The sequence below is a fragment of the Leptopilina boulardi genome, unplaced genomic scaffold, assembly GCF_019393585.1.
Source record: "Leptopilina boulardi isolate dan_hultmark-lab unplaced genomic scaffold, ZJU_Lbou_2.1 LbouV2_77, whole genome shotgun sequence".
Classification (NCBI taxonomy): Eukaryota; Metazoa; Arthropoda; class Insecta; order Hymenoptera; family Figitidae; genus Leptopilina; species Leptopilina boulardi.
The window spans coordinates 53,940-67,235 of NW_026138024.1; the positions used below are offsets into that span (position 1 = coordinate 53,940).

Genomic DNA, 13,296 nt, shown 5'->3' on the forward strand with positions numbered 1-13,296 from the left:
CTAAATATTATACATTACTTAGTAAAAAAATTTTATTTTTTTGATTTATTGTAAAATATATGAAGGCCTTCCCATGATGGTTCTATGATTCCCTATGTAAAATTGGCACTTTAAAGGTGTAAAAACAAAAAAATCAATAATAAAATAAGTTTCTATTGTAGATAACCGCTTGAGGGAACTCTATTGCTGCTTATGCTAAAGTATAACTAAATACTGATTTAATTTTTATGAAATATTTCAATTTTTTTATAAAGCTTCCCCATGATGATCTGATTGGTACAGACAAATTTATCATTGATAAGAGTACTGGACAGTTGAAGAAGCCATTCAACAATTTGAACATGCTAATTAAATCAGAGTATAAGAATGTAGTTATGATTTTAAGCATGCTTAAACGAGTACGTAAATCGTCGTAGTTATGTTTTAAATAATTGAAGGGCAAGTTCAACTGTCTCGCTGCGAAACGAAGAAATCTGTTTTGAATACGCTGTAATCTTATTAGTAAATAAGTATAATAAGGTAACCAAATGACTGATGCATATTGTAGTGTACTATTAACAAAGGTTGTAATGAAAGTTTAAAAATTATCGATCGAATATTGTGTAAATTATCTAAAGTCGATAATTTACATTACCGACGAATCGAATACGCCATGTAGTACACGTTCGCCACCACGTGAATCCCGAGACTCTTGGTAGTGGGGAAGGCGAGCGAGCGCGCAAGCCCAACGCGCCAGCCAATCACGGATCACTGGCCCCGGCGTAAAAGCAGAGCGCGCGGCCCGAGTTCTTCACTTCTTCCTTCATTGCGAAAGCGGTCTCACCGCAAAATGAAAGTGGTCTATACCACATAGCATCTTTTGAATGCGGTTTTCACCGCAGATTAGATTTTCGACAAGATGGTTTCACCATTAATTAGCGTACTTTTGGGAAAACGGTTTTACTGTATTTTACGTGTAAAGTTCTTTTAACAGTGGTTTCACCACTATCGTAGATTCTTCCTTTTGAGTGGTTTTATCTCTCTTTGAATAATCATTTTGTTTGGCGTAGATTCCCTGGCGTAAACTAAATGATCTCGTAAATATTGTATAATTGAAACGTAAAAATTCTTCGTTTAACTGAAATATTTTGTATCGCTTCATCGTAACAATGTTAACTCTAACTGAATCGATTAATTTTTTTTAATTATTTTAAAAAAAAACTTAAATTTTTCACGAAATGAGTTTTCTTATTATTGACTACCATTAATGAGCCAATGATGGATGCCAATCATTGTCAATATCATGATCATCCGAAGATTTCTATGCGATTGGTCCGTTAATTGTTACCAATAATGAACTAAGAAAAAATCATTAATTTCCGATGTTGGCCCATTAATAAGCCAATGGTAAGCATTGGCAATTTCCCTCTGAGTAGGAACACTACATTGATCAATTACCATTTAAATATACTTATATTGCATTGTAATTTTTGTATAGTAAATAAGCTTTTTTAGTTTCTATTATTACTATTTTAATTTTAAAAATATTTTTGTTTATTTTATCTATCAATAATATTTGTACACGGAAAAAAATGTTGTCGAGAAATTCAACTACCATTGGGTAGTTGACTAGAAAGTAGTTAAAATAACTACTTTTTTAGTTAATCTAATCATGTTCATCTAGTTAATGTAACTATTTTTAAGAAGTTAATAAGTAATAGTTGATTTTACGTAAATATATAGTCAAAGTACAACTACAGGTCGGTAGTAAAATTAACTTTCTTAAGGTAGTAAAAACAAGTGGAATTGTAGTCAACTCAAAATTTGAAGAGTAGTAAATCCAACTACTATTCACCAGTTATATGAAAAGTAGTAAAAGGAATTATTTTCTTTAATTAATATAACTGCTTTTTGAGTAGTAAATTTTTTTATTAATTTCTATGATTTTATAGGTTTTAATAAAATTCTTGTTGTAGAATTAACAAGTCGTCTGTAATTAAAACTACTACTTTAAACCTTTCAGTGTCACTGACGCCTATAGGCGTCACGACAAAATTGGCCACCAGTGTCGCGTGACGCCTTTGACCAAAATCTTATTTCTTCCTTATAGATTCACCTGAAATTGCTTACTCGGGGATTTTCGAGTTTGCTGATTACGAATCCGGTGTTAGTTTTTTAAAATTCAAAATAGCGGATCCAATATGTTTCAAGCGAATCTGTCTGATTTTTGAAATCTTCATTTTTCTCGACACTCGTAGTCAGATTTTTGTATTTGAGCCTGACACTCAAAGGGTTAAGTAGTAGATTTTACTACTCAAAGTGGTACAATAGGCTTTAAGATCGTTAATCGTTTCCAATTAAAACTACTACTTTCAGTAGTAGCTTTCACTACTTAAAGTGGTTCAATAGGCTTTAAGAACATTTATGTCGTAGAATTAAAAAATCCTTTGTAATTAAAACTATCACTTTAAGTAGTAGATTTCACTGCACTATGCAATTAAACAACTTATAATATAATTAAAAGATGAAAAATTTACGAGTCAAAACTTAAAAAGGATAGTTATAGCAACTAATAAAAGTAGTAAAAATGACTACTTTAAATAGTTAAATTACCAATTGGACAAGCAGAAAGTAGTCTTCGAGTAGTTTGCAGACTGTTGTAGCGAGCGTCCGTGGTTTTTTGGTTTGAAAAAGCACATTTATTTTCTTTAATTACAGTATTACATAAATAGGACAAAAATGTCTTGCAAATACCTATTACATTAAAATTTATTATTTTGATCTGCTATGCAACCATAGTTCTCGTCAAATAACAGTTTATAAAATAATATGTTTTAAATTCACACACACTAATAACATTTGTTTAAAATATTTGAATAAATCACTATAGTCTTTTTGTTACGAACCGAAAAAAATATTAATTATAGAAATTATTATTTTTCTATGTCCTGGAGGCACCAAGCTGCCGAAATTAAAAATTCCGTTTAATTTTATGGGATCGTGTATCCTTTTTTAGAAGATAACTGCCAAGTTACGTTATTCGGAATTGAATTTAAGGGATAAGACACAATGAAACAATTAAGACCCTTTTATACATTTATTATAAAAAGAAATCTTTGATTTTAAAATGTTGAAATAATACAATAAGATAAGAAAATGGAACGATACATGTTAAAAAAAACTTACTCTACTGCTTATTATACCGTCGCAAGCTAACGAGGGCGAGGCGTCGAGCTGCTTTCCGACGGGCGGAAAAATACACACACTTAACAAAGCGCGAAAGTGTCTATTGGTAGCGCACGAAAATTGCACTCACGAGTCCACCGAATCTAAACAGCGCAGGCACCACACGTGCGGACTGGCCGGTCAAAAAGACAAAAATTCAATAATTTGATTTTATTCAAATTACTGGATTTTTATTAAAGACGACTTCCGTTGGACTTCGTCGGCGTGAAGTATTTATTTTAACTTTTCGTCCGTCCAATTTTAATCACTATCTATGTAGTGGATTGCAAAAATTGAAAAACCGACTCACGGACGGGCTTAGTCCCGGCGTCTCAAAATCGTTTTTATGCCTCTGAAAAATTTCAGAGCTGACTCGCGAATGAGAGTTGTACTGCAAATAATTGACTTCCGCGATGCACTTTTATATGAACGTTTAGAGACTTCAGGTGGGAAAATTTTGTGGACTAAGGGTTTTTAACACGTGAACAAGGCGTGAGCTCTGGGCCTGTTACTATGCCAATAATGCTGAGTTTTTATTTTCTTTTAATGGTATAGCCAAATATAATAATATGCACTTGATAAAATCAAGCATAATTATTATTGAAAAGACTTGTTGTCTTTTGGATTTATTTTATTAATTTTCCTTGTTGGAAAATGATTTGATTTTTGGCATTTTTACCCTTTTTTTTTTTTATTTGCAACAATTACAACGTTGATGTTGTGTTGTTATGAGCATGTAGGATTGTTAGGCCCAGAATACGTAATAAAAAAAAATGGGGGGGGTAGAGTAGGAAAAGGATGGAAGCTGAAGAATTACGTTCAAGAAAAAGCTCATCGCGTAGATTTATTTTAACTATTATTATTATTATATCCTTTTTTTTTTTTCCGCGAGAAGTCCAATTTCTAGTGTGGCTCCTGTACACATCCATACTCATTTTTTTGGACCCGCAAGTGATAATATCGTGTCTCACAAAACAAAGTATCCATTATTATCTTCTTCAATCAATAATTCCGTTAAATTTTAAATTATGAATATTGCCGCAGCATTCGATGCATTCAGGGTGCTGCTGCAATGTTCGTTAACACACTCGCAACATTCGCAACATTACCGTTCGCTACTTTCTTCAATTTTAAGTGGGGAACATTGCCGCAACGTTTAATGCTCTCAGAACGCTGCCGCAATGTTCACTAACACATTCGCAACATTCCCTTTTACTAACTTCTACAATTTTCGTTTGGGAACATTGCCGCAACGTCCAACGCACTCGGGGCGCTGTTGCAATGTTCGTTAACGCACTCGCAACATTCACAACATTACCGTTCGCTACTTTCTTCAATTTTAAGTAGGGAACATTGCCGCAACGTTTAACGCATTCAGAACGCTGCCGCAATGCTCATTAACACATTCGCAACATTCCCATTTGCTAACTTTTACAATTGTGGTTTGGGAACATTGCCGCAACGTCCAACGCATTCGGAACGCTGTCGCAATGTTCATTAACGCACTCGCAACATTAGAATTAAAAAATTTTCAATTATATTTCATATATATAATGATCCTCACTTTTTAAGGTTATATTTAATTATGAATGCCCGTAGAAATTTGAATTATATTAGAGTATATGCATATATATCTAGTGGTGATATTTGCGATTTACATTTTTATTCTAAATAGTTATAATAATAATATGTGTACACATGACATTCCAAGAACGAGGCCCGAGTCCGTTCCCATCGCATTATGCTGACGATTGAATTTTTATTATCAAAGTATTGTGTTAAAATCTACGAAAAGTAAATTTCAGCACAATACAAAAAATTAAATTTTTAGGTACCACCGTGACAAACCACCGTGAATATTCCCGTTTTTGTCCCCAAAAACTAAAGGCGATGGAAACGAAATCGGGCTTAATATAAAAATTAGTAAACAATTACATATGCAAAAAAAAACGAGAGAATAGAATCATTAAGTTTTTCTTTATAAAGAATTTATGCTGATTCTTTGTCTGGACGTTGGTGCCAGAGAATCGGATGTGGAGTATCAGGTTTCACTGATAAGGACCAAGGAGGTACACGTGCAGTCTCCGTGGTCCAGACGCAGGTCTCCGCAGTCAGTTTCCTGGCAGCTCTTAATTGACCAACAACCCGTTACAAAAAAAAAATTTTTTTTTTTTTTTTGGTTTATTTTATTTTTTTTTTTATTTTTTTATTTATTTTTTTTTTTTTTTCAACAACAGACGCGTGCGAATCGGGAGTGAAGTTAAGTGAGAAAAGAGAAGAGAAAAAAAAACAGTGAAAAAAAAATGTGTGAAGTTGTGGAAAGTGATCCCGGATACCGTAAAAGTTTATTAACCCTTTTGGATAAGGTGAAAAAGATGCGGCCCGCGAAGGTCCAGGAGGATGAGGAGCGAGCCCCATTGGAAGGAGAGGAGGAAAATTTAAATAATATAATAATATGTTTATAATAACATAGAATTAGAATAATAATTTTATTAGAAATTTCCGAAAAATGTCAAATTTTGAAAAATGATAAATTTTTGAAAAATGATAAATTTCAACAAAATTAAACACTGAAAAGTGATAATTTTGCAGAAAAGAAGATTTTTCAAAAATAACAATCTTTTTGAAATTGACATTTTACCGGAATTCAAAAAAATTTAATTTTAATAATGGTATAGAATTGAAATAATAATTTTATTGAAATTTTTCGAAAATAAGGCTTTGAAAAGTGACAAATTTTCAAAAGATGACAAAAATTTTTTTAATAAAATTAAATTCTGAAAAGCAATAATTTTATCAGAAATTTCCGAAAAATGTCAAATTTCCGAAAAATGACAAATTTTGAAAAATGATAAATTTCAACCAAATTAAACACTGGAAAGTGACAATTCTGCAGAAAAAGAAGATTTTTCGAAAATAACAATCTTTTTGAAATTGACACCTTACCAGAATTCTAAAAAAAATTTAATTTTAATAATGGTATAGAATTGAAATAATAATTTTATTGAAATTTTTCGAAAATAAGGCTTTGAAAAATGACAAATTTTCAAAAGATGACAAAAATTTTTTTTTTTAATAAAATTAAATTCTGAAAAGCAATAATTTTATCAGAAATTTCCGAAAAATGTCAAATTTCCGAAAAATGACAAATTTTGAAAATTGATAAATTTCAACAAAATTAAACACTGGAAAGTGACAATTCTGCAGAAAAAGAAGATTTTTCGAAAATAACAATCTTTTTGAAATTGACACCTTACCAGAATTCTAAAAAAAATTTAATTTTAATAATGGTATAGAATTGAAATAATAATTTTATTGAAATTTTTCGAAAATAAGGCTTTGAAAAATGACAAATTTTCAAAAGATGACAAAAATTTTTTTTTTAATAAAATTAAATTCTGAAAAGCAATAATTTTATCAGAAATTTCCGAAAAATGTCAAATTTCCGAAAAATGACAAATTTTGAAAAATGATAAATTTAAACAAAATTAAACACTGGAAAGTGACAATTCTGCAGAAAAAGAAGATTTTTCAAAAATAACAATCTTTTTGAAATTGACACTTTACCAGAATTCTAAAAAATTTAATTTTAATAATGGTATAGAATTGAAATAATAATTTTATTGAAATTTTTCGAAAATAAGGCTTTGAAAAATGACAAATTTTCAAAAGATGACAAAAAATTTTTTTTTTTTTTTTATAAAATTAAATTCTGAAAAGCAATAATTTTATTAGAAATTTCCGAAAAATGTCAAATTTCCGAAAAATGTCAAATTTCCGAAAAATGACAAATTTTGAAAAATGATAAATTTCAACAAAATTAAACACTGGAAAGTGACAATTCTGCAGAAAAAGAAGATTTTTCAAAAATAACAATCTTTTTGAAATTGACACTTTACCAGAATTCTAAAATTTAATTTTAATAATGGTATAGAATTGAAATAATAATTTTATTGAAATTTTTCGAAAATAAGGCTTTGAAAAATGACAAATTTTCAAAAGATGACAAAAATTTTTTTTAATAAAATTAAATTCTGAAAAGCAATAATTTTATCAGAAATTTCCGAAAAATGTCAAATTTCCGAAAAATGACAAATTTTGAAAAATGATAAATTTCAACAAAATTAAACACTGGAAAGTGACAATTCTGCAGAAAAAGAAGATTTTTCGAAAATAACAATCTTTTTGAAATTGACACCTTACCAGAATTCTAAAAAAATTTAATTTTAATAATGGTATAGAATTGAAATAATAATTTTATTGAAATTTTTCGAAAATAAGGCTTTGAAAAATGACAAATTTTCAAAAGATGACAAAAATTTTTTTTAATAAAATTAAATTCTGAAAAGCAATAATTTTATCAGAAATTTCCGAAAAATGTCAAATTTCCGAAAAATGACAAATTTTGAAAAATGATAAATTTCAACAAAATTAAACACTGGAAAGTGACAATTCTGCAGAAAAAGAAGATTTTTCAAAAATAACAATCTTTTTGAAATTGACACTTTACCAGAATTCTAAAAAATTTTAATTTTAATAATGGTATAGAATTGAAATAATAATTCTATTGAAATTTTTCGAAAATAAGGCTTTGAAAAATGACAAATTTTCAAAAGATGACAAAAAATTTTTTTTTTTTTTTTTTTAATAAAATTAAATTCTGAAAAGCAATAATTTTATTAGAAATTTCCGAAAAATGTCAAATTTCCGAAAAATGTCAAATTTCCGAAAAATGACAAATTTTGAAAAATGATAAATTTCAACAAAATTAAACACTGGAAAGTGACAATTCTGCAGAAAAAGAAGATTTTTCAAAAATAACAATCTTTTTGAAATTGACACTTTACCAGAATTCTAAAACTTAATTTTAATAATGGTATAGAATTGAAATAATAATTTTATTGAAATTTTTCGAAAATAAGGCTTTGAAAAATGACAAATTTTCAAAAGATGACAAAAAAAATTTTTTTTTTTTAATAAAATTAAATTCTGAAAAGCAATAATTTTATTAGAAATTTCCGAAAAATGTCAAATTTAACAATATTCTTAATAAGAAAGAGAATCATTCTTGATGATAGGTTCTTTGTTGAATTTGGGGAGTGGAGGCCGGCTCCCTATCGAATGAGCGACTGGGAGATGTGGAGGGTGGACGTGCTTCTTAGGAGCAGTGGTCCGAGAAAAAGGTATTCTCGAACGCAATGGCACCAGGAATACCTCTGGTGCGAGTCGACAGGGCAGTACCTTTGTCGGGGTTTTTGGGCTACGGTATGCATATATAAACACATATACACGAGGCTTGTGTGAATAAGATCCTCATGGGTTATTTCTTTATTTTCAGCCTAGTTTTCTTGAACCGTCCGTCGTTAGGGAAACCCTTGGAAGGCTGCCCCTTCTTGAGGATATGTGGAGGGTGGATAGGCGTCATACTATAATGTAAAAAGAATATTTATATATATAATTACCATTAAAAAATAATAACTGAAAAGAAAAACAAAAACACATATAATAAAATATATACATATTTCTTTCTTCTCTTCTTTTTAGCCCTTTATCTGCCTTACCACCGGTACCACCAGAGGTCGGGTACCAACCTGTTTCTAAGGCCTACCAACTGACCTTCTTGCAGTGCCATTATTGGACACGGGGTCGGCAGTCCCGGACCCGAGCAAGATGGCAAGTGGTGAGTTTTATACTTGTGTGTAAAAGTAAAAAAAGTTAGGCCAAGGGTAAAACCATTCCCCTTTATTTGCAGAAAATTAACGTTCCTGTGGGTCGCGTCTGGGAGACGATCGGGTCTGAAGGATTTCTTTTAGATCCGGTCGTTTCATTGGCTGCCGCGCTGCGTTAATTGAGGGGAAAAATTTAAGGATTCTCCAGGGGGCGGTGTGGAGCAAAGGGATAGTTTCCATTCTTCCCGTGTGAAAGCTCACATGTTTTTATTTGATAATTGAGATTCTTGTTCCTATTGATAGGAGAATTGTGTATAAATTAATAATAAGCTTTCCTTATTACTTAAATATTATAAATTCTATATATATATATATATTTTTTTTTTTTTTTTAATAATTAATCAGAATTAAATTTATATACTTTATTATTTGTTAACTCAAAAGCTATTTTATATTGTTCAGTTAATAAATTCATCAAGTTTTCTTCCTGTATACCAACGTCCAGATTTCTGTGTCTTTTTCTTATATTACCAAGGAGAACCCTCATTTTAAATATTTTAATATTTATACTAATTATAAATATGTAAATATTAATTATTCAGAACAAATTATTCCAAAAATTTCACACATATTTTAATTAAAAATAAAAATAAATAAATAAAAATTGCTCCTCTTTCTTTTTTTTTTTTTTTTTTTTATTATTATTATGCACAGTATCCTGTTAAAGATTCGGAGGGGAGAAAAACCCCCAACGACTGGTATTTCAATGTAAGGTAAGTGTAAAAAAATTCTATTCTCTCATTTTTCAAAATTAATGACGACAATGGTTACAACAATATTGAGTGGAGTTTACCCGATACTATTATCAATCATTTTTACATGATTTTCCACGACCGATCTCTCCATCAACCAGGCACTGACCCAAAACTCCCACAAATCATTAGACAGGTGATGATGTCTCGTTAGAGCACATTTGCACCCAGTCCTTTGACAACGTGGTAGGAAAGGATGTCTGGCAAGATATTGAGGGCGGCCCAAGTGGCAGTTCGGCGGTCAGACCACGTAAGCCTCCCTCTACAAGAGTTCTCTGTTCTTTTACATGAGAATGTGCTAGGACCTGTCCCGACGGTGCTGAAATTGATTTTAGAGATCGCCCGTGGGTTCTCATGTGAAGATAAAATAAATCAAAGCAAACAACAAAAAAATTGAAAGAAAATTTTGATTCGCCATATATGTATGAGACATGCATATATATATATATATATATACCCTGTTCCAGGAGAGATCGATATTTTTCAGGACGAATTTGGGCCCTTTACGCGCAGAGAACTATAAAAGGAGGCGTACATTATTTTCCGTTTCAGCAAATAAACTTTCTCTTTCAATTTCTTTTAAATTTCAAGAAACATGTGTATTGACAACTAAATTTTTTTTTTTTTTTTTTTTTTTATGTTAGGGTCGTTCAATTCCCATGGTATTTTGGTGCAAAATAAAAAAAATATTTAAATCCAAAGGAATAATTTTTTTTTTTTTTAAACATTAAACTCACCATTTGCAGATTTTGACGATCCCAACGATATAAATTTTTACGTCTAAATATTAAAATTTGCTTTTGGAAAAGTTATATAATTTCATGATTTACATATGTACAAACTCTAATCTTATAGTATTTGCAAAAAAAAAATTTTATACCGTTGTAATTGTTTCAACCTGCACACTGCAAATACAATATTCATACAATTATTTTTTTTTTTTTTTTTTTTTAATTCCAACAATTTTTAATTTTGCAATGAAAAGTCATAAAACCATAAAAGACCCTTCAGACTGCCCTTTGGAGACCATGCTCGCAGGTCACAAAATTTTTAAATATGTTTGCTTGATTTTAGTTATAGGAAAAGCAACACATGTTACAATCCTTTTCATATCATTGGCTATGTTTTTCAGAGAAAAAAAAATCTAGAAAACTACACATATATACACACATACATGCATATGCATTCTTAACTAGATTGGTTGGAGTGCTTGTATGGGTAATACAATTACCCTTTTTAAACAGTTTCTAGTTGGTGAACTGACACTAATTGATGATGTTGATTTTGTTGTCGAAATTCCGAAACCTTCGGGATTTAATTGTCAAGATTGGGTTATAGGTACGAGATTCTCAGGCGCGTCAGCGGTCGATGTTTGGAGTTCCATACTTCGTTCTAGAATCGCAGATGTTGAAGGGATTTTTCCAGGTCTCTGCATATCTAAATGCTCGTCTTGATCCCTCAACTTATACCCTGTCTCCGGAACGGGATCAGCCTTGTTCCTTTTGAAATTACTTTTGCCAGTGATAGTCCTGATTTTTCTACTGATTGAGTGTCGACATAGAAGGAGGAGACTGATAATGCCAAAAATTATCAATCCACTATAGGACCCATAAATAAGGATAGAGTGATGGGTTCTCCATTTTCGCTGCATCGCAAAATTCTCCAATTCCTGTTCCAGTTGTTCCAGAGTTTTGGAGTTGGTATCGAAATTGGGGGTCTTCAATTTTGTTCGAACATTCTCTTGAATTCCCATCGTAGTTGTTAAATGGGAATAGGTAGAAAATACATTTGAAATCCGTTTTAAGTCCAGGTGTAACTCGGGTTCATATAAGATCTCCGTTTGGCCTACCTGAGTTGCTGTTGCTGGGATAGTTATATCTTTTGTCTTTGCCGAACATCCTGGGGCTAGCCTTATTATCCCAGTACCTGTGACATTTATTTTGATCGGATAAGCAGAGTGGCAGATTATCAGTAACACTTCTGGCTTGGCCACTGAATAAAGCCAGGCTGCTAAGGTCCGCAGAGGTTTCCAAAAAGATTCTAGACTTGAAGTAATTCTGATATCACAGGTTCGTAGTACTTTGTCCGTGGGATTGGTCAGGAGTGATACCTCACAGATTGGTCTGTTCTGAAGGTCGTAAATGGGTGATCCTTTCAGACATGCATGGAACGATGTCGTTGTCCTACAATTTTCCCAATCTTTGTCTTTAAGCAAAAGATAGGTTCTTTGCTCTTTGTCGACGATTAAGTAGTTGTATGCAGGATTCACGTATGCCCTAGTAGATGCGTTTCCAAGTTCACCTTGAAGAGTCGGCAGTGGATGTAGTTTGAAGGCTGCATATTTGTCTTGTTCCAGGAGAGGAATGTCCATCAAAATTTTGATTTTGTGGTCCTCGCTTAGAATACTGGTCGTGGCTACTTGAATTAATTCGTCAACGCTGACCTTGGGTCCAGGTATGGGGAAAATAACATCAGTGGCGTTATTTCTAATGTCGTCGAGGATAAGTCCCAATTGTTCTGAAGATAAAATTCCAGGATGCAATTGTCCTCTTCTAGCATCGTGAACTGCGTCTAGCATTGTTGTCGTCGTTCGGATGTTGTGATCAATTCCTAATTTTATGGCAGCCAGTGTTTTGTCCAGGAGTTTGGAGTATTCTTGGAATTCAGAATGTTTAAATTGTCCATTTAGCTCCTTATTCAGGGTGTCGAAAGATTGGTGTAGTTCCTGCAAGACTTCGTCGTGATGTTGCACCTGACTATGCAGACTTTCTAATTGAGACCTAACCACATGTGTCTGCTTTCCAACAAGGTGTGATAAGTTTGCTTGTGCTTCATTTAATTCTTGCATAACTGCCTCGTAATGTTCACCATCTTCGTAGTTTAGTACACCAGCGATGGGTCCTGCAATCTTTCCAAGGAATCCAAAAAGGGGAACACTGCGCCGAGCTCGAAACTGTGATGATACCAATATAGGAAGATTCTGGCGTGTTCTTTCTAGTTCTTCTAATTGCCGCTGAAGTTCTCGTTGTAGGTCTGCAGCTATTTCCCATCGGTCCTCCCAGGGAAATGATTCGATTCGGACACCGCACCATTCTTCTTTTGGAAAGCATTGCTGCTTCACGTCGTTCAATTTGTAATTCAATTCCTCGAAATGCCTCACTTGTTTGCCGATGTCCAGGAAGATGCTGATCCTCCAATTACTAACTGACCTTCTTACTTCTCCCGAATATTCGTAATATATCCCACTACTTATGTCAAGTGGGGTAATCTGGTATCCGGGGCCGTCAATTGGTCCTATTGGAACTGGATTGATCTGCGCCTTCACGATAATCGAGTTAGAGAGGTACAAAACGATTAAGTAGCGTGCCAAGTACATCTTTGATTTTCTACAAAAAAAATTTGACTGTATGTTAATAACAAAATTTTTGTGAAGGTGACAGTTAAAGGTAGGTAACCATCACCTTGTCTTTGTGTTTGGCGAACCTTTCGCCATTATCATCTTCTAAAATGACATTATTGTTTTGGGTTAACCCTACAACAGTGTACGGACCATTAGCGCGATTGTCGAACTTGTTTGTCCTAACCTCTTTGTAGGTATAGACTTGGTCGCC

General features: G+C 32.3%; 1 protein-coding gene across 1 annotated transcript; it reads left to right on the forward strand.

Annotated features, from left to right (window-relative positions):
* The first annotated feature begins 8,252 nt into the window (after positions 1 to 8,252).
* On the forward strand, positions 8,253 to 9,248 carry LOC127290619 (uncharacterized). Its single transcript, XM_051319313.1, has 4 exons — positions 8,253 to 8,469; positions 8,543 to 8,637; positions 8,749 to 8,884; positions 8,957 to 9,248. Exons 1-4 carry the CDS (start codon positions 8,326 to 8,328, stop codon positions 9,050 to 9,052), a joined length of 471 nt encoding a protein of 156 aa, XP_051175270.1. The 5' UTR covers positions 8,253 to 8,325; the 3' UTR covers positions 9,053 to 9,248.
* Positions 9,249 to 13,296: the final 4,048 nt, after the last annotated feature.